This window comes from Lethenteron reissneri, chromosome 28 (genome assembly GCF_015708825.2).
Source record: "Lethenteron reissneri isolate LAM-NWPU_2019-01 chromosome 28, ASM1570882v1, whole genome shotgun sequence".
In the NCBI taxonomy this organism is placed as follows: domain Eukaryota; kingdom Metazoa; phylum Chordata; class Hyperoartia; order Petromyzontiformes; family Petromyzontidae; genus Lethenteron; species Lethenteron reissneri.
This window is the reverse complement of record NC_083806.1, coordinates 10,498,428-10,523,602: the sequence shown is the minus strand read 5'-3', so window position 1 is coordinate 10,523,602 and position 25,175 is coordinate 10,498,428. Positions and strand designations below refer to the sequence as shown.

General features: G+C 50.2%; 2 protein-coding genes across 2 annotated transcripts in view; one reads left to right on the top strand and one right to left on the bottom strand.

Annotated features, from left to right (window-relative positions):
• The window catches only part of LOC133348942 (ubiquitin carboxyl-terminal hydrolase 32-like), an 86,886-nt gene extending 79,524 nt beyond the window's left edge, over positions 1-7,362 (top strand). Inside the window, 1 exon segment of the mRNA XM_061562092.1 lies at positions 33-7,362. Within this exon segment, the coding sequence (XP_061418076.1) occupies positions 33-206 (174 nt within the window). The 3' untranslated portion in view covers positions 207-7,362.
• Positions 7,363-11,369: 4,007 nt separating this feature from the next.
• The window catches only part of MYO1C (myosin IC), a 46,416-nt gene continuing 32,610 nt past the window's right edge, over positions 11,370-25,175 (bottom strand). Inside the window, 10 exon segments of the mRNA XM_061562097.1 lie at positions 11,370-14,523; positions 15,671-15,770; positions 16,336-16,427; positions 17,281-17,357; positions 20,275-20,410; positions 21,073-21,091; positions 21,093-21,129; positions 21,823-21,916; positions 22,444-22,527; positions 23,905-24,064. Coding sequence (XP_061418081.1) covers positions 14,497-14,523; positions 15,671-15,770; positions 16,336-16,427; positions 17,281-17,357; positions 20,275-20,410; positions 21,073-21,091; positions 21,093-21,129; positions 21,823-21,916; positions 22,444-22,527; positions 23,905-24,064 — 826 coding nt within the window. The 3' untranslated portion in view covers positions 11,370-14,496.

The following is a 25,175-nucleotide window of genomic DNA, read 5'->3' as shown; positions in this document are numbered from 1 at the left end:
GCTCACTTGGCGCTTTGTCCTCTCGGCCTCAGGAGGTCCACGAGGACGAGATCGACACGGACTCGGCCTACCTCCTCTTCTACGAGCGCCGTGGCCTGGACGGGCGCGCCTTCCTGCCCACCCTGCACGGACGTTGCCCCGTCGACACCAGCAGCCTGGACGAGGACTTCGAGTCCGACTACCGCAAGTACTGCGTCATCCAGTAGCTCCCGCTGCGTCATCCAGTAGCTCCCGCTGCGTCATCCAGTAGCTCCCGCTGCGACGACCGGGGAGAGGTCTCCCGCGCCGCCGCCCGGCGCCGCTGGATCGGGACGCCGTAGTTGAGTTCGGGCCTCCGGTGAACGTTGCGCGCTTCTCGAGCCGGGGCGGGCCCGTTAATGTCGCGTGCAAGCGTATGTCGATGGGCGTTTCTGGGCCAGCACGCACAACGACGACCTCCGGATCTGTGGGGTGCGGCCGCGTGTCCTGTGGGCCGCGCCGACGAGCGTCGTCGCGCAGCGTCGCTCCTCGCAACGTATTTTCCCGAAGGCTGGCGCTTGTCCCCCTCGACTCGCGACGTCTGCCCGCGTTCATTTTTTGAAGTCAACGCGGCACGAACACACGCTGCCGTTGCCACGCCGTTGGCTTTCCAAATTCTGCGTCGGAAAATGGTGCAAGTAAGTGGTGCATGTTGCCGTTCCAGCCATCGTCAAGCCCAGTCTCTTGGAGCATACTGGCTCGTGAAATTGTAGAGCCCTTTGTTGAAGTCACGTGTCCGAGTTTGAGACGTGCTTCTCCTCTGGCATGCACCGTGCGTGTCCACAGTGCAGTCTGCCCGAGCATCCTTGAAAGAAATTTCCGTACAGCTACTCTCTCATCCGGTGTCTAGGTAGCTGTTGTTGACGTGAAGCAGCTTTGCTTTGCGGAGTTTATTGTCATGTGAGCAGTAGCAGCTGGAGGTCAACACGGGACCAAACAAGTGAAACAAAGCGACCTCACGTGGCCTCTATCCCACACCTGCCCCAGCAAGCGCCACCCTCATCCCCCCCCCCTCCCCCGCCCCCACCCCCCACATGATACCGGTGTAAATGCACACGTGTGTTTGTGTCCCAGAGATAAACCACAGCACAAATATCATTGACATCAAAAGAACCCCACGGCCGTGTCAGGAAAGTGCGTCTGCATGCAGGCCCTTGAAGAGAGAGCTCCGGGTTCGGAACGAAGTGTTGGCACGGAATCTTATCGACGCAGTGCAAGACACCAGGCCAAGGACAAATGTTGGCTGCTGATTCTTTGCCAACCCCTCCACGCCTGCCCAGTGCCAGGGAAACGGAGGGAGCCTCGGAGCAGAATGCCATGCCGTGAACACAGGCGTGCCATTCACACACACGCACACACGCGTTGCCATGCAGAGCCCGCATTGCATATGCACTTCTCAGAAAAGTGTCGGTTCGTTGCTGTCATAAACCTGTTTTTGTGGCTGTACACACTCAGTGGGTTCTGACCGGTTACTCTTGAGAGCACTTTCAGCCGTGGCCTCATCACGCAGACATGTGACCTGCGGTATAAGGGCAGATTCTACCGATGTGGTCTGGACGGAGAAGGGTCGCTTCTGAACTGTTTTCATCGGTTGAATTCAGAGTGTCACACGCATAAGCACACGCACTTGCACTCCCGCACCGGCGTCCGTGTGCGTAAGGGTGAACGGCCGCGCATTCACCGGATCAAGCGCAACTCGGTCATGGACCTTGCGCGTACACGTGCGCGTTCGTAGAAACGTGTGTGTGGATCCACAAGTACATATTCACACAGGTGAACAAAACCCTTCCATATGGACCAATTAAGCCTCGCAGACATGGGAGATAATCCACTCGTGCCATTATACGCCGTGAGAACACGACAAGCAATGTGCTCTGTTCATCCAGAAACGTCGCGCCGATTCTCAAGGCGCTTTCTCATGGAGGTTCTGGATTGGAATGTTTGGCAATTTCCTTTTAAGGAGTTATGGGAAGGATCTGGAATTATACAGAGAAAATCCACGCATATGTAGGGGAACAACTCTTAAGGTCCACACCTTAAGATGAGCTCATGAGCCCAGTTCGTTTCCCCCCCCCCTTCCCCTGGCAGTCCGGCAGGTTTTGGAGTTTCATAAATCCGTGCGATGCAGATTTACTCACAGCTCTTGCAAGACGTCTGTTTAGCATCGAAGAGTCGGCCAAATTCACCTCCAGAGCGGGGGCCACTTTCAGCTCCCTCCAGTGAAGCTTGGAGTGTGAGAATGAACTTGCAGGGCTGCTCTTTTACCTTTTACACAGGGTGCCGTTATTTTCTAATTTATTCTCTACGTACCTACTTCTTACCACCAGATCTTACACATGAACCCTTGTCTCCAAATAGCTGGTTAACGGGGGGGGGGGGGAGGGGGGGGAGTGTACCACTACACTTTGCCGACCTTGCGATCAACTTTTGAGGGTTACATTGTGGAGGTCACGTTTCAGGTTTGAGCTCCAACAAACCCGGTGGGGGGAAAAAGAGGCATTGGCGTGTTAATTCCACTGAAAATCTTGGTGTAGTTGAAGCCTCTTTCTTTAGAGCCTTTGCGAGCATCCCATATAAATAATTCAATTTATTAATTTTTAATTGGCGTCGAAACACAACACGATTCGTTTCCCCTCCACGCGCCAAGTCAGATTCACTTTTCGGAATTGCCGACATTGTCCACGTCATGTCACGCCCCGTACAACAACCATTTGTTTTCATCAGTGCGTAATCAAATGGAGAAAAAAAAATGCATTCCACCTCGTGTCGCTCATCTGTTGACGATTCTACAAACGTCGTGCTCTTGATATTCCAATGTAGGCCTCTGCAGAGAGTCGCCTGAAATGGGGTACATTTAAAGAAAGGTTCAAAAGCAAAGTTTCAAAACAATTCTAGCTGTGACATTCTTCCGCTGCAAATTATCCGAGTTTCTCAAGCCCTCACGCTTTCAGACGTGATCTGTTACAACCTTTATTTCGGGTCTTATTTATTGCAACTTTAAAAGTGCTGTTTTTTTGTTTTTGCCGTGCTGCTTGGCACTTTGGGGCTATTCTGTGCAGGACTTCCATCTGCACCCCGCGCCGTGCACAGCTGTGCGTTCGTTTTACTTCATTTGCAATTATCGTCGTCGGCCATGTTCGATCCGCTGCTGGATGAAGGCCACGAGATGATCCAGTGATTTCGATTGACTCCGTCAACAAAACGGGATTTGCATGCAAAGCTACATGCAGATTCATCACGCATCGACATATATCTGCTGTATACTGCCTATACATTATATATAAAATACAAGAATGTATATATCCTCCTGGTTAATGCCTCTGATTAGCACAACAAGCAGGCTTGGTTTGTTTTTGTCCCCCTGCGTTATCCTATAGAGCAGTGGTTCTTCACCTTTTCTCCAGCCTGGTTCTCACGCATCCCCAGGTTAAGAAGAACTACTGCTATGGACGGAGCCGATAACATTTGTTTTTATAATTAATGTACCGTGTGTAGAAATGCATACAGCGATTTGAAATCCCCGGCCCCCAACTGACAACAGGCGTAAGAGAATCGTCACCCAGCCACTGTGCAACCCCGGCGCGTGACCGCGGGGTTTTGTTTTTTTAATCGCGCGCGCCCGGACCTGTGGTCTCGTGGAGTTACGTGCAAGCCCCGCACGCATGGCACCGTGGGTACGCGCGTGCGGTCTCGTGAGCGCGTGATTTCGTGGGTCGCGTAATAAGGGATCGTTCAACTTTATCGACGTTTTTCGAAACGGCAATTAATGGCGAGCGCGCCGGGACTCGCAATCCAGAGGTTCATCGGTTCGGGTTGATCTCCTGGCGCGGCAGTTGAAAGAACGGGGCAAGATGATTAAACCACCGCCACCACCACTGCCTCTGTCCAGCCGGCAATATACATTGGGTGCACCGCAGTTAGTCATTCGGCAGGGTGTCATGTGTGGTGGGGTAGAGTGTGGATGCTCCCCACCTCTGCCAGAACGTCTGTCCAGAACGCGCTCACGCAGGGGTGGTGTGAGAAAGAGCCTCCACCTCCCGATTTTAGCACGGGTGGGCTTACGTAGCGGTGCGAAAGAAGTTGAGCATAAACGCGAAGCAATTTCGGGGCCTGCACCCTTACCTTTGCACGAGGGAATGTTTTCTGTGAGAGAGCGAGCGAATTAATCGTTGATTTTCAGAGAAACAGTTTTGTTGGAATAATTGGAAATGGCATCCGTGTAAGAGTTGGCCCCTCGCAACCAGTCTGCTTGCTCGCGACAAATGTTGGTATTGTTGAACAAGCCCCAACTGGAAGGGCTGTGGAGCTAAACTGGAAGTTTGTATATATTGTTTTGTTTATTATGAATTTATAAAAGAGCATATTTAAGTTGTTTACATGGCACCACGTGATGATGATGATGATAATATCTGTGCATCTATACCCGCCTGCCCTCTCTGCCCTCTGCCCAGAGCATCGACTGCTGTCACTCCGTGGGCCGCGTTCATTCTGTAGGCAGGCGCGTTTAGAATCGGCGTCGGGTAAATCAGCTGACGTGCTATATGCATATTTGGAAGATCGTTTAAAATGTATATGATATTAATTTATGCAAACCAATTAAAGAGTGGGGTGCGGTTTATTTAATAATTATATAGTTTTCCTCCAAGTGAACGAATTCCTTTGTAGTGTCAGTGTTAAAGTCTTTTTTTTTTCAGTATTAAAAACAGACCGGACGGGCACAGCCACGCGTGCACCCACAAGGGGGGGCAGTGGGGGGAGAGGGGGCGACTTGGAGGTCGTTTCACAGCGGGGTGGGGGGCCACAACGGGGTGGGGGGCCACAACGGGGTGGCGGGGGGGGCACGCTGAGCAGTCCATCGCGAAATCCTGCAGGGCGGGGGGCGACCTTACCGTCACGTGACCTTGCTGGTCACGTGACCTTTAATTGTCACCCACTGCAACGTCCAGTTGGCTCCCGTGGTTTCGAACTCCTTTCCACAAAATCGGCGGATGCTTGGTTGCATCGATTCTGAAGCTAAATTTGGTTTTAAACATCAAAGAGTTGATGGTATGGCTTCCATACTATAGCATAGCAATGTAAGATTATACTAACAGATTTCAACTTCATGGATGCGTTGTAGTTAGGAGGCTAAGCCCTTTGTATGATTTTGTCATAAAATACGTAACAATATACAACTTTGATATGTATACTGTTACAGATAATGCAGATGTGGTACTACTGATGTCTGGCGTTGTTGTGTGGTCTCACTATCCGCTGTGATGCTGTCAGTTGTGATCGGGATTTCGTGGATTGTTTGGAGGTGGGAAAAAGGCGAGGACGTGTCGTCCAGGAAGCGTCGTAAGGAGGCTCTCGCGTTGAATGCATCGTTGTGTTGAAGAGTAAATTTGTCAATGTCGTGTTTAGGAAGTTTTGTTTTTTACATATTCCCCGGATTAAAATAATCACCTCCATGGATCTGCGCCCAGCTACTCAATATGATAAATGTGCTTAAGAACAAAATCGCAAAGTGAGGACACGGACTGAAAAACCGAAGATCGATGTCGGGGGGGAAAGGAGAGTTGATGGTTCGTGATGTGTGAAATGTGTGTGGAGCGGGTTCAACGAGGTGGTGATGTGTGCTCAATGGAATTCGCCGGCTCCTTTAGAATGATATTTGGTCATAGAGCGAGGTTTATCTTGCGTTTAATATACGCCATTGGTGGGCGGACACGGCTGGTGTTCGTTAATTGTAACAATGTGCCATGTGTCGAAAATTGATGTCCGTAAAATGAGTTTCGGAGATACTTTTCCCGGAACGCTGGGCCCAGCGTTGATTCTCACGACGCCACGTTTCATTTTGGGTGCTTTTCAGCCGTGCTTGGTTTTGTAGTGATTCAATGCCTGAACTTGTTGTCTGGTTTCAATTCAGCCAACGATGTCAACCGATTTCCATAATTTCCGTGTCAAATAATTTGGTGGCCATTCAAAGACTTTGAAATGCCTTACTGATGCAGTTTTTTTTTTAATTAGTGGCCGGTATTAAAGGTTTCTTTGATAACACGCTTATTTCAAGTAGTCCTTCTGCCGCGCATCGTTGAAGGCGTAAGTGCTTTGTAAGAGTTTGTCTGTGCGTGTGAAATGCACTTTGTTAATTGCATTGATTTTCACGGTCGAAAAACAAGATGTGACACAAAATGCGTTAAAAAAAAAAGAATCCGATTGAAACCAATTAAGGGCGAGCGATATTGACGAGTGCCACAACATATGTCTGAAATGTATTTCCGCCCAGTGCGGATAAGGGTGAGAGGGCAAGTGAGTGCGGTTTCTGGCCCAATTTTTTTTTTTCACGTTTGCTTCGTTGGAACGCATTTGAAATGCAGTAAATTAATATTCGACTTTCATAGAGCCATCTTCAGGTTGTGTTTTTCGTTGTGGCTGCGTATGCCCCTCGCTCAATGTGTGCGTTGAGAGTGTCACGCATTCTTGCCGAAAGCGCTGTTCTTTGTTGCATTGTTATCCTTCTAGTTGTGCATGAGTAGGACAGTTACAGACGGTCTCTATCCCAGACGTAGATGATGATTCTTGAGCACCTAGTTCCTACTGGATTGTCGCACACTTTTGCCAAGTCAGCTCATACGCATGGGGCGGATAAGTGTGATGATTTGCATCTTGCTTTTTCCTTAGGCGATCCAAACATAATGAGAGTTCCAAACTTTCAGCCCTTCACTATCGGAGTGAAATTTTAATGCATCTGCCGTGGACCGAAGAGAATATGAAAAGCCCGTGTAAACATTTATTTTTTGAGAGAGTGATTTAGCCCGTTTTGGCTTCCGCGGTCCCTTTGAGGTTAATCGACATTTGAATACCGGATGCCCGGCGAAACGAGCCTGTGCAATGATTTCGACGATATGATTACTGTAGTTGTGATTTTATCCAGGCTTCATATTTACTTTTACAACTTTTAAGATGCTTTTTGCCCGTATGTGTTTTCCTAATGACAACTTTCTTTTGGAAGATTTATACACCACGTTGTGCGAACGGACACTGAGATTTGAACTGTAAAGTGCACTGATTATTTTATTGTCAATAATTGTTATTGCGTGCAAATAACAAGCGCGTGCGTGCCCGCGCGCGTGTGCGTGTGTGTGTGTGCATGCTCGAGTAGAAGTCACTGAGTGGAGCTTTAAAAATAAACTTTTTTTTTGTTCCAACTTGACAGCAAATACAACCGCTCAGGAATGTGTAAAAGGTTCCACGGAGGGGGCGGGGGTTCGTTTAATGAATATGAATAAATAATAAAAATGGCACTTTAGCAAAGCTGGTCCCACACGCGCTGTCTTTTGTGTTGAACTCGAGGTGACCCGTGCGTGCGTGCGCATACACAGACACAAACAGCGAATGACACCCCCCCCACCCCCGGTCGATGCAATGCGTCGCCTGTTAACAGCCCCCTTGAAGCTGGTGGTGGAAATGGCAGGTTCCTATGGCAGGGGTGAGTCTAGAAGCGCATGCATTTGTGTGCTGTGAAGACAACGGCTTGGTTGCCCAAAATGTCGCCTATATCAGTATCTACGGGGTGCTTCAAAAAAATGTTAACGCTTACATGAGACTATCGTTTTTAATGGAAAAAGAGCGAATAATACACTGTTACGTGATAACAAATATGTGTTAATAGCTTTAAAAAGTCAGTCTACAATTGTTCGCCATCATTGTCAACGCGTGCCTGGAATCTTCTCCAGGTGGTCTCCAGAGCCTGGAGGTACATTTCTTGCGGCATTGTTGCAAATTCTCAGAAGTGTTCACATTTTTTGAAGCACCCTGTATTTAATTCTGCTTTGAAAACCCATCTCTTTAAAGTGGCCTTCCCTCTTTAGTTTGGATCGGTTGCCCCTGGCTGTTTTTGTTTCCTGATTTGCATGCATTGTGCATTGGAACCTTAGGATAGAATGCGCATGATAATTTGAATGATGTATTTTTCATTTTAAGGCCACTGTTTTTGGCGAATGTGTTGAGTTTTCTCTCTACAAGAACCACTGTGGACTTCCCATAAGCGGTACTTTATTTACCCTCGATCTCGAAACCTCATTGATTGAAATCAACCACACTGAACCACAGTCACCGCCTGAAGGTCCCTGTTTTATTCCTGCTTGTCACAGCATCCCTACTCATTGCATTTCCCTGCTCAATACAAGCAAATTAAGTGATAACCTTTTTTTGCAAGCGGGTAATGTTTATCGTACAATTTACATTTTACTGGCCGCATAAATCGGTAGCAGTGAAGTATTTCCAGCTCTTTGTGGTGGCACCCGGCAAGGGAGATGTACTATGATGGTCTGCGTCTGATCGATCACTAAAACAGTCGTTGCCTGTTGTTTAATAATGCATGCGGTCCAAACGATCACGTTCAAAAGTTCGCCGATCGCACACAAGGATCGGCGGCCAGAACTTCTGTGCACGAAACACATCCCGGACTCACGGCAAGTGGCCGATTGCCGTGTCCGGCAAGGGCATCTCTGTGTGGGGGTGTACGGCAACAAAGATCCCCGTGTAGCCTGTAACAGACTGTTGGGGCAAGTGTTGTTAGCGAGCACCTACGAAGGCCGGCACGGCACACGAGGGGGGTGGGTGGCCAACACCACGCCCGGCCGCCTTTGCCTCCCGAGTGGCGATGTTTTACACATCGCACCAGCTACGCATTTGAGGCTGAGTCGACCTAGGGGAGTCCCAGGACCGATTCAGATAATCGTCACTTGGCCGTGAGCGGGAATCGAAACCCGGGTCGCCAGGTTCGTAGCGCCATAGAGCTGAACGTCATGAGTTTTTTTGAGTTTTGTGCGCCCGTGAAAGCCACAGCGTCAAACGCACGCGTCAAGAGACGTCAACGACAGCGGTGACGAGCAAAAGCGTCCACATCGTCGCTTTCAGATGTCCTCTGTTCATATTTTGTTTGTTGCGGTTGCACCCGACTCAAGAGCCGCATGGCTCTCACAGGGCTACACCTAATACATGAAACTTGGAAACTTGAATCGAGAAGGCAGTGGGAGTCGCGGTCTCACCCAGGGGCTCTGAGCCATGGGGCAAGACAGGTCCCTTTCGGGGTGGGGGGGGGGGTGCGAGAGCCCTCCTAGAGCACTTGTCCCACCCCTCACACCCGAGGTGCCACCACCTCCTACCGCTCCAGCTCGAGTGTTGTTGTCCTGCGCTCTTCACCGCGGGCATTTCGGTGCAAGGCCGTTTCAACAAGCATCGCGCGAGGCTTCTGGTAGCGCATGTAAATGTGCACAACGACGACGCACCCGGCACCTCGCACGGCTTTGCGCAGCGACGTTACGAACACCGCTGCGTAAGCGGTGACCGCCCCCCCCCACCACCGGCAAACCTCTCTCTCTTTCGGTGCCCTCGTCTTGAACTTGACGGCAACAACGTCGCGACGCGCGCCACGTGGCGACGGCTTTGCACGAACTTTGCCGCAGAGAAGAAAGTGGCACCTCGCGGTGACCAGCGCCGTGGTACATCCATCACGGGATCAGGGCCACCACCTGCCTTAGCCCCCCACGCTGCTCGTTTGAGCAGGGAAAAGCGACTTTGGGTTTTGCGACTTCAATGGCCATGGGTGGCGATGGGGCCGGCGTGCCTCGGAGCTGCTGGACGCAGCGTGAATGCAGCTGGCCGACTCGGGAGGCAGCATCCCAGCCGTCAACAGCGGACAAGTTGATGCAAGCCGGCTCCCGTTGTACAAGCCAACGCCCACAATTGAACTTGGTCCAACCTGTACCCTCAGTTACCACCCTCTGCAAGTGCCACCCCTCTCCTCCCTCTCTCCTTCTCAGGCAGGGGTGGGGAACTTTTTTTCTGCCAAGGGCCATTTGGATATTTATCACATCATTCGCGGGCCATGCAAAATTATCAACTTAAAAATTAGCCCGTTATATTTGGTCAAACAGTTAATTAACTCGCCCCTAATGCGATGGCTGGAACTGCTTCTCTTTGGCGAGGCGTGTGATGTTAGCTGCTATTGATGATGTTGCTGCTACTCGCAACTGCTTTTCCAGGTTTGCTCCTAGAGGTTTATTGAATTTCGAGTCCCGCCTGCGGTTGCCTTGGCAGGGCCACACCAAATGATTTCGCGGACCTCATACAGCCCGCGGGCCGGACGTTCCCCACCCCTGTTGTAAGACCACCTACTACTAAGGCCACGTCTCAACCTTTATCGACTTGTCGTGCCTAAACATAGAGGACGAGCCTGAAGCTCGATCGCTTCTCAACGCAATGTCAGTGCGTCGTGAAGGCAAAGCGTCAATCTACACCAACTAAATTTCGATTTAAAGCTTTCGTGACTGCAGGAATTCATCTTCTTGGTTCGTTCGGTAAAGTCACGTAGAATGGAAATAATAAAATAATAAAAATTTACCATTATAAAATAATTCTCACGACGTTTCGGCCACAACGCAAGCAGCCGTCTTCAGGTGGAGAACAGGTCTGTCGAGAAGACAGAGTCTGAATGTGTTTTAATTTTTATTATTTTATTATTTCCATTCTACGTGACTTTACCGAAAGAACCAAGAAGACTACAGCAACTGCTCACAAATCCTCAATCTCGGTCACAAAAAACGCAACTTTTCACCACGCACCCCCCATAAATGCACCTTAGTGGGTCTGAAAGCACGCGCACACATCCATGCATCTCCTCCTGTGCCTCCTACTAACACCACGTAAGGTAGCACGCCTCATTCTTTGAAACATCACGTACTCTTTGGGTCTTTCGGTAACGCCACGGAGATATAAAAATACAATTATCACGACGCCTCTACGGGGACAGTTTCCACAGCAACTCTTTTCGTGTTTCAGCAAATCTCCCGCTGTATTTTTTCACCCGATGACGATTGCTTGCGTTGCGATCGAAACGCCGTGATAATTGTATTATTTTTCTATCTACGTGGCTTTACCGAAAGACCCAAAGAACAGAATACATCACGTAGATTAAAATCATGCTGTAAAGGGCACGGGAGACGCAATACACTGCTAATATTACCATACCATGTGACAATTATGGTCCCGAAATCATTCTGCACAGCCACGGTCAATTCAACAAGGATTCGAGATCGTAGGTGATGTGAGTTTTTGATAAATATTGCTCGAGGTGCCCGTCACATATTACAGTGGCCTCTTTCAAAACACTTCTCGTCACACCTTCAGAATGCAGTCTCCCCTGCAGTGGGACACCCCCGACTATCCCCCTTGCCGTCATCCCGACTCGCAGCGGATTTCCTGTAGATGGTCTCACCACATCACAGGAACGTTGAATTCCCACCCACCCACCCCAAATGTATCATCGCTCACAATGCACAATCCACTTGATAACGGAAAATCACTTCGGTTTTTCAAACTTGCATTTAATAAATGTGACAATCACGTTGTTGCAATGAACGCTCTTTCGCCAGTCCGCCAGACGTCCGGTGACACGTGGGTGGGGAACAGGTTCCCAACTTGAGCAAACGGCCCAAAAAAAACTCATCGAAGACTTTGCCAACCAACGTTCCCCCAAGCCCACCCCTTCCCCCACCCCCCCCTTGTTAAGCGACGAAGAGACCGGTAATTTTTTTTTCTTACTTTACAACAATCAGAAGTCAAGAGACGGAAATCAGCCCGCGGTCCGCGTAGCGCAGTCGGAAGCGTCAACGGGAGGACGACAAAATCGGCCGGGCCACGGGAACGTCACCGCTGACCGCCCACGAAGCGACTCGCTCGCGGCGACGCAGCGACGGGCACCGACGATCCAACAGAACGCGGCCAGCGGGCGCTGTGGTCATCAAACACAAAAAAAAAAATCGCTCGCGTCACGGTCAGAACGGTGGGAGTTCAAACTGCAGTGCAGGGGGTGGTGGGGGGAGGGGGGTTCATAAATTCCCACCCATCGTCTCGCCGTGGTCAGTAAATGGTTGCGAAAGTTTCTAGGTCAACAGTGGTCGTGGTATATCGACTGGGCCCCACCCTCCTCCCCCACCACAGGAATGGAGAATGTGGAAATGTTCGCACATACAAGCAGAAAGTCTGATCTGTTCCATCAGCCCCATTCGGTAGCTCTCCAAGACCAACGTTATCCAGCATCATTACTGTTTAAGCAAGCAAACTCTGGAAAGATTTCCATCTCCTGGGGTCTCTTTACCAGCAGTCTGGTTTGTTCAACAAATTCAGGGCTGCCAGCAGAGGAGGGAGGTGGGGGGAAGGCACTGCCCAACGCTTGTTGGAACAGGGAGACGCTTGGACTGAACTGCGAACCTAACGGAAAGAGTCAAGAAAGTTTGCGTCCATTCAACGGGAGTTTTTCTCTCTGGAGGAGCTCGCCGGTAAAGTGGCAGGGCAACCCACAGGTGGCTGATGGGACGGCAGGAGAGCCGTCACCAGGGGCCAGGTGAATCCAACTTCCCCCTCGACATTGGTTTTGAACTCTCAAGACAACACACACACGCACACGTGTGCCAATGACGCAGCGAAATTGAGTTTCATTAGCCTGACGTACATACATCGATAATATCATAGCAACATGTTTTAAGGAATAAATGCAGTTTGATTGAAAGGCAAAGCAGCACAATAAAGAGAATTACAATTTTCCCCAAATTGCACAAACATTTTTTTTTCGCCCCATTATAACCTCATTTTCTTCGGGGCTTTTTTTTTTTTCAAAGAGACGTCGCCTCTCCTTGGATAAGTGCTCCCAGTATGGCTCTCTTCAAATTTTCGTGGCTTGTTTATGTTTTTTTTTGGCAGTTTGGCTTCACACCGCAGGCGACGAGCAAAACTGCCGTGGCACGCGGCGCCGGTAACCGTGACGCTGGCGCCAACCGATGCCACGCGCGCGCACGGTAAGAGAATCGCGTCACATTACGGTGATCATCGCCGGCGAATACAGAGACAATGAAGTGTGTGCTATTATTATCGGTTGGATTCCACATCTGAAAAACATAACGTCAACGGATTTAATGCGATTTGTGTGCGCGGAATGAAATGACGTCCACTTATCACGCGATCTTCCAAACCGTGTGAGATCACGGTCACGAAATGATGATCTCATTGGCGTCGTCGGATGGCGCGTATCTCACACATTCCCCTGATTGTATGGCAGATGGTAGCCTGTGTTAGATGGGTATGGGCTGGCACTATATGTTGCTCTGGAGAAGAGACATTTTTACAGACAAAAGTGAAGCACACAGAATGGATGAGAAAGATATTTAGAGGAAATGTGTTTACAGATAACACAATTATAATTTTCAGGCCAATCAAATGGCTCCACCCCCCCCCCCCCTCTTGCTGTGTCTGTCACGGCTTTTGACCGTACTTCCCCGCAATGGTTAGTGGCAGTTGGTTCAAGAGGGAAGCCCTGGACCAGTTCAGATATCGCTCGCCATCGGTGTCGGCCATGGCAGGCAACCGAACTACTCCGTGCCAACGCTTTCCTCACGTTTACAAAACCTATGAATCGGACAAAATGTACAAGGAAATTAAGTGTGACAAAAAGGGAAACATAGTTTAACAGGAGCCATATGCCACGTGCTTTATCACTATGCATTGATCCGGCATTATATTTTGGCATCGGTGCAGATTACAGAAACAGAGCAGCCTCTTTCCAAAACCACCACCACCACCACCACCGGCGTAGAAAGAGATGAGGAACCTCTCCCGTACGACCTTTGCAGCAACTTTTGATTAATTCCTCGGCATTAAGGACGAGTGCAGAGTGAGCGCCGACGTTAAAGCTTGCGGACGTGGAGCCTATATCACTAGGCCGAAAGAAACGTGCCGGTTTTTTTATGGAATCTTAATGGCTTTAGGTCACTCCCAGCATGATTTGTCGAAGGGAAGCAAAGCAAGCTCATCTAATCTCAAGCTGCCTCACAAAGTCATCGTTTAGGATTCCTCAGAAATATATTTAGTTTTCGTGTTGCGAAAGAAAGAAGTCTCAAGACCCGACGCCGAAGGCCCTCCCCGCCCCTCCCGCCCGACGCACCGTTTCACAAATCACAATCTTCGACAACATATTTTTAAGCCACTCGTACACATCCTTTTGGCATTAGTGTCAGTCCGCCTCAACAGATTGCATTACTGCTCTCCAAAAAACACATGGGGTGCGTATCTATAAAAAAAAGGACAGTGCCCCACTTTTGTGAGTGGCCCATGGGTTCCCCTGTCGAGCTATGGATCGTGAAGATGCAATCTCACACACATGAACAATTATACTCGAGGAAGTATGCAACAAAAAGAATTACAAAAAAAATCACACACGCACACAACGAGATAAGTGAACTATCGATAATAAATGCGCAGCGGTCGGTGAGCTCATGGCTGGTCCACGGTTAGCCTTAAGATGCCGGGAGAAGTGGGTCTTCTTCCACTGTGCGAGGAACGGTGCTCCCCCCCCACCCCCCCACTTGCGGTCTCCCTCCCACCACCCCCACCCCCCACCCCACCCCTCCTCCCACCGCGAGGGATGCAGCAGCCACATCATCTCGAGTTGAGACGCGGAGCGACCTGGGGAAACAGAGGAGCACACAGGGGACATGTGAGCGAATGCGGCCTAGGTCAAGCCGTCATCGCCCCCAACGCTCACGTGTCTCCGTTCACCAGTCCTTAAATGTAAACCACGTATGTACTCGGGTTGCAACAATTCCACGTGCAGGTGTTCGGGACATCGATGCATCGTCGGATCATGAGAAGTGGTGGAGGCTTGGGGGGGGTTCGGAAGGCCTACATATGACAATATTGTTTTTAAATCCTTTATATTAAGTTCGCTTGCTTGCTTGCTTGCGTGCTTGCTTGCGTGCTTGCTTGCTTACGACCGTGCAAATCTTTCGGTCGTTTTTTAACCCACTTCCCGTGATCCAATCGAGCTGACATTTTCCACACAGACTCGTTGTGCCAGACAATTAATGTTCGTGAAACAAAATTCCCAAAATGTTACACTTTTTAGGCAAAAACATTTTATTATACATATATTCAAATATAACTCATTCATGGCTTTGGCTGAACGTCACAGTGTAAGAGCCCAGAGCGTAACCCCTCCACAGGCCGTGGCGGAGTAGCGCAGTTGGTAGCGCCCTCGCTTCCCATGCCAAAGGTCGCGGGATCGATCCCCGCGTCCTCCACAGGCGAATATATTTTTAAATCCTTTATATTAAGTTCGCTTGCTTGCTTAGGACTGTGCAAATCTTTCGCTCGTTTTTTAACCCACTTCCCGTGATCCAATCGAGCTGACATTTTCCACACAGACTCGTTGTGTGTGACAATTAATTTTCGTGAAAAAAAATTCAAAAATTTTACACTGTTTAGGGAAAACAAATTAAATATTTAATTACCAATTGCTTAATACTGGCAGACAATCATCTGACCCATAGGTGGCAGCCATCTCAAGCCAGAGGACGAGAGGACTCTAGCCGCCACGCATATAAAGGATTTATAGTGAAAAACTTTGTTTTTACGGGTTTACTTGTTTTTATTCCCCTCCCAGTTACTGTGCTATCTGCATCGTGCCATGAGACAGAGGCATTGCCCAGCATGAACTTTTGCAGTGAGCGGCGCACCACCCAGTGTTAGAGGGCATCCCTGGAAGATGACGTTACAGAACCACTTCCGACGTCCCTTCATCCACACTTAGTGGTAAACCGTAGGTTCAACTCACCACGGAGAGGTGGCCATTCTTTGCCTTGCCCACGATGAGCTCCGAGCCCGACGAGAACTCAATGGTTCCCTCCTTGCCCGGCCCAGAGCTGAACTTGATGCTGCGCCACACAACGGGAGAGAGGGCGCGCGTGCGTGCGTGCAACACAACACGCACCACAGGACACGGATCAGGAGACCGCAATCGGCAAGTTCGCCGTGTGTACCACACGCCGACGCAACGCGCCGCTGTGGCAGCGCGGGGAGGGGGCATCGGCGCGCAACTCGGATGGTCCTCATCGGGTGGCGAGGTTCGATTCCCCGCGAGGTCTCTGCACCTTCTCTCCCTGCTCCGCGTGGGTTTTCTCCGGGGCGTCTCCGGTGTCCTCCCAAGGCTAAGGCAGCATGCCACGTAACCGCTATTGGCTCAACATCCCAACGCTGACACTGAGACCTGCAAAACTACTCAATTTGGACTACGGCACAGCGGCAACGTTGCCCCCCCCCCCTACTGTGGACGTACTCGCAGGTTACCCCCTGCTAACCCGTATGTTTCCCGACCCTAGCGACGGTGTTACACGATCGAGTGACGGTTGGCTACTTACGGTGCGAATAGAAGTTCAACATACAGTACACATACGTACGCACGTACACATGTGCGTGTGGTGCTGTGCAATGCCTACACACCTGCCCTGGGTGATGTTGATGTTGTCCGATTTCTTCGCGATCATGGCGAGTTTGGTGAGAGTCTCGATTATGTAGTCACTCTGCAGCACCACGTCTCCCTGCAGGAGCCCACAGGGAGCGGTGCAAACGAGGGACACACGAGAGACACAGCAGAACCTCGTCTCAAAACTCATCATTCAATTGTGCTTCCTGCATGCGTACGTACACACGTAGAAAAAAACTAAGATAAAGATTCCCCCGTATAGCCTGTAACAGACTGTTGGGGCAAGTGCTGTTAGCGAGCACGTATGAAGGCCTGGCACGACATACGAGGGGGTGGGTGACCAGCACCACGCCCGGCCGCCTTTGCCTCCCTAGTGGCCATGTTTTTACACATCGCACCAGGTACTCATTTGAGGCCGAGTCAACCTAGGCGGGGCCCAGGAACAGTTCAAGTAATCGTCACTGGTGTTGGCCGTGAGCCGGAATCGAACTCGAGTCGCCGGGTTGATAGCGCAGTGCGCTAACCGCTCCCCACATATATATTTATACACATATACAAACATACAAAAATTTAAATCAATTGTTTCAGTGACCACTCATACGTGTCCCTTTAAAACATACATTGGCAAGGTAATTTACAAAATAAAATTACAAATATGTTAATTGCAATCTCACTTAACTTTAGTCCCAACTTCCTGGGCTATATAATTATTATAATGATTCAATTACGTCAGAGTTGCGGGAGTTTGAGGCTAAGGCCTGACTCTGTTGAGGAGAGGACTCGTGAAAGATTGTGCGACGAAAAATTCCGCTATGGGAACGTAAACTTTGTCATCCCCTCTTGCTTATTTCGTAGGCTGGGCCATTGAGAAGAGAAAATGGCGTTGGTCAATATCAGTATTTCTCTGGTCACATTTCAAAAAAGAGTAAATACAAAAGTCTGCCAAGTGCGACCGGGTGCAGGCCTGCCTTCTGCTTGTTGTCTTCACAAGGCACGTGGAGAACAAAGAGACCGTCGCTCAGCGAGCTCACCGAGATGCCTGTCAGACAGAAACGCACGTACACACACACGCACGCACACGCCTGTTAATCTCTCCACACGCATGCATTCAAAGATGTATTTTAGTCCATCAGTCTGTTGACTCTACAGACCAATATTATTCCTCAAAATGTGTTTACGCAAGCAAACTGTGGGGCTGGTTTTGGCCTTCCGAATCTCATCAGCAGTGAGGCTCGAGAAAGAAATGCTGCTGGAAATACAACGGCGTTGAAAGGTCGAAGAGTGATCGACGGCAAAGTGGCAAGACGGACTGTCGTCCATCGTTATTGATCACAAATCCACCCACAGCAGCACACGCATCCCGAGTATCTTTGTACAACTTTGCTGGTTATTAACGCTTATTAACGATTATAATGACATGCACGTCCACCTCCTCTTGTAAAGGTTGGGGGGTGCATAGTATAACCCGGCAGATGTGTGGCTAAATTTGTGTAACTTAAAATGTGTGCGCCGTGGTGGCGAGATGTTAACTAGCTCGCATGGTATACAGGAGGTTGTGATTTCGATCCCGACCCTGACGCCTATATAATTGAAGTCTGCAAGTCTCTCTCTCCCCGCGGTCGCGTGGATTTTTCTTTGGGTCCTCCGGCTTTTCCCCTCCACGTTTAGAATCAACATCACGCGTTTAGAGCATTTGGCTGCTGCTATACATTTCCACATTGATAAGCCACTTCGTTGAGCTATCATTTGTGATGGCGAGCTCGCTTCTGAGAAGGAGCTATATACAGCTCAGTGGGCCTTACCTGGTAAAATAAAAATTGTTTTAGTTTAATTTGATGGAGGGGGGCGGGCGGGCGGGCGGGTGGACGGGCGAGCGTCTTACATTCCGGATCGTCTCATAATTTGTAGAATACGGGAATTGTCTAAGTGGCAAGAGAGCAAATGAGGCGAAGTGTGACTCGACTGGGTGTGGTCAGTGCGGAGTATTTGACGAGTGAGCAATGAATACAAACGAGGTGTTCGGTTTACACGCCTGGTATAAAGGACTGAATGTACATTCGTTATTAACATGGCCACGGGCTAACAAGACGATCAAAGGGCCAACGATATGGGTATCATTTCAAGACGAACTAGGTAAGAAAAAAAACCCACATTTGTTTTGAGGGTGTGCGCGTGTGTTTAGGCAAATGCAGTACAGGGACTTCTCTAATTTCAAACATTCGACTGACGAACTTTCAGAGATATGAACAAACCTGGTCCGTATGTCCAGTTGCCTGTTCGGACCGAAAGTACGTAAGTTCAACTCCTGCGCAATAGATGGCGGTGGTGGCATCTACATCTGCAGAACGTGAAGAACCAGTGGCATCTACATCTACAGGAGATTCTATAACGTGTAAAGCAATTCCCCTGTGTTTAGTGTACACGCCGTACAACACGTTTGGAATCGGCAGGAGTAAAGTTGGACTTACGAACAGACCCCTGGAACTAACTCGTTCGTTAGTAGAGAAGTCCCTGTATATACAGGCATGTGTACACGTGCGCACTCATAGGCACAAGCATGCTTTGCTTACACAGGCATGAGAGTGTCTGCAGCGGAACACTGATGCGTGCCCCACGACTCATAATATCGAGGCACAGCCATCGAAGCCTGCTTCGCTCCCGACATCTCAATAAGACTGGGCGCGTTCCAGGCGATTTGGGTGTCGCAGGCCGAAGTGCAAAACAAAGTGCGCACAACATGAAATGAAACCACGCTGTTGTTTGTGCCCTCTGCCTCTGTGTGCCTGGAAGCAGAGGTGTGGACTCGAGTCATGTGACTTGGACTCGAGTCAGACTCGAGTCATGAATTTGATGACTTGAGACTCGACTTGGACTTGCATAACAATGACTTTGTCCCACCTCTGAGGTGTGGACTCGAGTCATGTGACTTGGACTCGAGTCAGACTCGAGTCATGAATTTGATGACTTGAGACTCGACTTGGACTTGCATAACAATGACTTTGTCCCACCTCTGAGGTGTGGACTCGAGTCATGTGACTTGGACTCGAGTCAGACTCGAGTCATGAATTTGATGACTTGAGACTCGACTTGGACTTGCATAACAATGACTTTGTCCCACCTCTGAGGTGTGGACTCGAGTCATGTGACTTGGACTCGAGTCAGACTCGAGTCATGAATTTGATGACTTGAGACTCGATTTGGACTTGCATAACAATGACTTTGTCCCACCTCTGAGGTGTGGACTCGAGTCATGTGACTTGGACTCGAGTCAGACTCGAGTCATGAATTTGATGACTTCAGACTCGACTTGGACTTGCATAACAATGACTTTGTCCCACCTCTGCCTGGAAGCACGGCAAAACATTAACAGACGTCCTATCGTCTGTCCGTGTGTATGCGTGTGTATGTGGGGAGCGGTAGTGTAGCGGTTAGCGCGCTGCGCTATGAACCTGGCGAACAGAGTTTGAGTCCCGCTCATGGCCAACACCCAGTGATGATTATCTAAACCGGTCCTGGTTCTCCTCCCCTAGGTCGACTCGGCCTCAAATGAGAACCTGGTGCAGTGTGTATACTTTGCCACTCGGGAGACAAAGGTGGTCGGGTGTGGTTCTGGCCACCCACCCCCTTCGTGTGCCGTGCCGGCCTGCAATAGGTGCTACTCGCTATAACAGAGGTTTTTGGGTTAGATCGCATAAATATAAATGTGTCATTAAACCCGCCAGCCAGCGACAGCCAAACAGAGTAAGGTTTGTCACGTGAACAAAACGTGCCGATTCGTTACTAGTTCAGCAAACCGGTGTGTTGGAGAGTAAACCCGCAACATTTACAATTTACAATCGCTAACAGCACTTGTCTTTGTGCAGCGTGCACGCAGCCTCTCAAGATGAATTTGCATCTGTGCGCTACACAAATCCAAACCGATTTGTGCCGAGCCGAGCGTGCTGCGAGCTGCTCACCGGCCAGCTGGCTGTAGTCGATGCTCTGCTTCAGCTTTCCCTCCTCCGCCACGTAGACGACCTGGTCCGACAGCAACAGCTGACGCACGCGCGGCTTGTAGCCGTGCCGGTCGTACTTGGTCACCGGCACGCCGTACTGCGCAAGAGGGAAACGAGCAGCCCGCTGTCATGCGAGTGACCGACCGATTTTGTTTGGTGGCACGGCGAAGAAACACTCAGCCGTGTCTGCTGCCCTGTGTGTATATACTGAGTGTCACGGGCTGATGGTGCCACAGTGTGTGTCTGCTGCCCTGTGTGTGTGTATACTGAGTGTCACGGGCTCACACAGTGCCACATTTGTGTGTCCTGCTGCCCTGTGTCAGCCATTCACCCTCGCAGTGATTCATAGAATTGGGTGATCGTGGGTCGCGATCCTCGTCAAGAATCGATTCTCAGTTTGCTTTTTGTGGAGGACGTAAAATCGCGTGGCTGCAGGGTTTCCGTGAACCGATTACAACGCTTTGTGACTCTTACTTCACTTCACTACGAATCCAATCATCCGAGTTTGATTCCCGCTAACAACCAACATTGGTGACAAATATCTGAACTGGTCATGGGTCTTCCCCTGGGTCGACTCAGCCTGAAATAAGTATCTGGTGCAGTGTGTCCACATCAGCACTGAGGACAAAGGCAGTGAGGTGCAGTGCTGGCCACAAACCCCCCAGTGTGCCGTGCCAGGCCTTAATAGGTGCTCACTAACAGCACTTGCCCAAACAGTCTTAAAGGCTATATGGGGGATCTTTGTCTTTGTCATATTACCTTGACTTTGCTGTTGCCGAATTGCTTGCAGGACTTTAGGGTTGATGTCACTGTTATCTGTAAAACAAGACGATTTACATCGTTTTAAGTGGCTATTCAGGAAAAAAAAACACAGTTCTATTCGACACAAAACGTACGTAAAACAATCGAAGTCCTAGGTGTACACTTACAACAGGGACAGGCGGCTGGCGGTGTCTGCATGAATGTGTGGCTGGTCACTGAACGGAGTACGCGGTGGCTGGGCGATTGTGAGATCCACTGGGGGCAGCCGAGGCGACCGTGCATGGTGCTGGCCACACACCTCCACGTGTGCCTTGCCGGTCTTCACAAGTGCTCTCTAACCGCACTTGCCCCACAAGTCTGGAAAGGCTATACGGCGGACCTTTGCCTTTGTGTGTGTGTACGTGCTCACGTGTGTAGGCGTGTGCCTGTGTAGCGGTGAGCGCGCTGCGCTACAGAACCCGACGACCCGAGTTTGAGTCCCGCTCACGGCCAACACCGGTGAAGATTATCTAAACCGGTCCTCGGGCTCCCCGAGGTCGACTCAGCCTCAAATCAGCACCTTGTGCGATGTGTAAGCATCGCCACTGGGGAGACAAAGGCGGTCAGGCGTGGTGCTGGCCACCCACCACCTCGTGTGCCGTGCTGGCCTTCATAGGTGCTCGCTAACAGCACTTGCCCCAAAAGCGTGCTAAAGGCTCTAAGGGGGAGGGGGGGATCTTTGTCTTTGCGCGTGCGAGAGATACGTACTCAGTCGGGTGTCTGCAAACGGCTTGGGCACGCTCTGCGGGTAGTTGTCCTTGCGTCCCTTGAAGAGCCGGCTGGCCAACTCCTTCTGCTCCAGCTACGTGCACACACCACCAGCAAGACCAACACCTACCAGTCAACCGGTGTGACGAGCCTGTCGCGGTGACATGGCGCAGCGGGGGAAGGGTGTTTCGCCGCTTGTAGCAGAGGTTCGTGGTCCGAATCCGGCAGGCCGCCCCTGGTTAATACTGCGGGTGCATTCACCATTGAAACACGTGGCCCTCTCTGCTTCACAGTGGAGGTTAAAGATCCCCTGATGTCGTTCTAAATGGGGAGGCAATGGAGTGCTGGTGTCATGCGGTCCAAATGATGAAAGCCTTCCCACATTGTGTCGGTCATTAGCGCTTGTTTGACCCAACACTTCAGCAGCATTGCCGATCAGTGTTAAAGGGGGGGGGGGAGGAGGTAGAGGAGGGGGGCGATGTTCAGGACCGAACACTTCACATCAATCAGTCCGCTCAGATTGCTTGTGGACACGTGGGGGTGTTCGTGCCGGTCCGCGCTGCTGCTGCTGCTGCCGCTGCCACGTGCTGCAGAGCGCACACATGAGTCGTGCTCCTTCACCTGTCGCTTGCGCTCGGGGCTGATCTTCTTGCAGTAGCTCCGCACCATGTTCTGCATGCACAGTGTCCTCAGCTGATCCGAGGCCTGCAGCAGCGGCGACGACACCGACCGAGGAGCAGCGTCAAACATTTAAAGTACAACAAATAAAGCTCGTATTTACTTCATGCCCGAATGCGTGGGCTTAAAAGAGATGCACACCCAAAACGTACGAAGGTGCTGTGGATTCAGGGTCACAGTTCAAGAAGTGTTTGTATTTGTGCTATCTTGTTTGCACCGTAAAAAAAGCCCAATGCTAATACTTTCTATAAACTAAAGTATTAGCAGTTGTTTCCAGCCTGTGTGCAGGCTGGAAACAAATAAAGAGAGATACCACACTGCACGTGGTGATTTATTCGACAGCAAAAGGCACAACTGTGACCATTGGATCGGTCCTCCCATGATGCCTTGCATGTCACGTGACAGCCCCACGATATGCATGTAATAGGGCAAAGCTGCAGAGAATAGCGTTCCTCGCCCAGCAGCGAAACCAACTTTTTTTCCCTCATTCTTAAGAGCGGTAATGTCTGCAAATTTAACGGCAGATATAAATTTTATATTGTGGGATTTTTGTGTAGTCATTGGTGACCGGGCCGAGACCGTCTACCTCTCGACTTGAAAACCCGGTGCATCAAACCCTCCCTGAGCCACACGGCGACCACACGATGAATTTTCCAGGCACCCTCCACAAAGCTGTCAACCCCTTATCAGTGCCGTACCTCATTACTGACCAATTCAGACCTTATCGGTCACCCCGTGCCACTTATAAATCTCAAAGTTTATCCTACAAAGTCCCTTCACAAGGGAGAAACACAAACAAATAGGCAATGTTTTTTGCCCGTATTGAAACGGCTGTACGCCGTGTTGGACCTGAAAACTCAATTTCCCTGTGCAAGAGAACACGGGGTAAACGGTGACGGGTCGACACGGTGAGCCTCCGCCAAGAAGGGAGGATGCTGCCGTGGTGCGACGGTGAGCACACCGGACTTGCGCAGTGCAGAGGTCACACCAGTTTGGTCTCTCGGGGCGCCAGTTAACACAATGGGCCAAGACCCGCCACACCTCTTTCCAACTCTGTCCACCCACCAGTATGAATGAGTTCACCACTGTTAGTCAGTACGACAGGGGGCCGCGTGCAGTTGACCAGTCCTTGACCCCGGTAACTCCCTTCTCTTCCAAGATGTCTGACCAACATGGAAGGGCTAGGCCAAAATACTTCACAGAGGGAGTCTCTATCGAGAGCCGCCCCCCCCCCCTCCCTCCTTCGAGTGAAGGTCCTTCCGCCAACAGTGGCACAAGGATGTCCGTTTCAGGGCTGCACCTTCACCTCTCTTTAAGGAGGGGTTAAGAAAAGGAAGCCCCCCCCCCCACACCCCCCCCCCCCTCCCACGCGCAGCGCTGGCCACGGTGGGGCGTCGTGGCTACCTCGGTGAGCGCAGGGGGCGGCACCGGCCAGGCCTTGTCGAGGACGCTGTGCGGCAGCTGGGAGCGCAGGCGCTGCAGGAAGGAGACGCGGACAAAGTCGAGGAAGTCGGCGTTCTCGGGGCACCGCGGCTTGTGGCGGTGGGAGAAGCCGCTGACGAACCTGAACGGCGCGCGGGCGGGCGGGCGGGCACAACGGCGGAACCACTTACACACAAACGCCTCGCACAGCCCCCTCAAAGACGCAAACTGGTGGATGTGAAAGGTGAATGTGAAAGGTGGGAATATTCTCGTTAACTTAGTCATGATCATTAGAATTTTAACCAACTCAAATTTTTTTTTATTTTAACCAGGTAAGCTCCACCGAGCTATGTAGCTCTTGGCTAACCTGGCCAGAAAACGACGACTCAACAAAGTGGCTTATCGTGTGGAAAGTTTAAAAGCATCCAAATACTCCAAAGGCATATTGATTCTAAACGTGGAGGGAAAAACCGGAGGACCCGGAGAAAAATCAATGCGACCACAGAGAGAGAGAGAGACACACACAAACTCCAAATATACAGCAGCATGCGTCACAGGGTCAGGATCGAACCCACGACCTCCTGTACACCAGGCGAGGTAGTTAACATCTCCTGGCCACCGTGGCACCCGGTTGTGCTGATGAAAGGAACATATTTCCTGAATGATTAGGAGAGGTCAGATCTTTTGCCTATGCATGGTAATTCTGTTACCAAAACTTACTCAGAGGAGAAAAAAACTGAACAGCTTAACATTATAATTTTCAAGGTATGGTACAAAAGCGAGTTGGTACACATTTAAATGACAATTTAAGATGTGGCAAGGTTGCTCAATGGTATAGTCATGATATCAAAACACTGTGTGGTCACTGCTGAGATCATGCGTTCCTGGTTTTAGCCACCCTGAATTTAAACTGCGTTCTTAATTGTAGTAGGTTGATGATATCATCTCAGTCATCAATGACCGCATTGAAAGCACCCCATTTAATTTGTTTTTAACAAAAGGAAGATCAACCCCGTTTTGGCTCGATATCGAATAAACTTTTTACAGGGCACAAGACAAGGCTTTCTAGACGGACTTCAGAGACGACGTCACCTTCTGGGGGCCGATCCTCCGACATTACGTAACGCACTGCTCACAGCAGAGTTTTGAACGAGAGTCTTTTCAACGTCGTAACATGACGGGGGAACTTAAACCGGGAATATTAAAACAAAACCTGCGTTCGAACACAAGGCCTGGACTGAAGGCCCGGGACC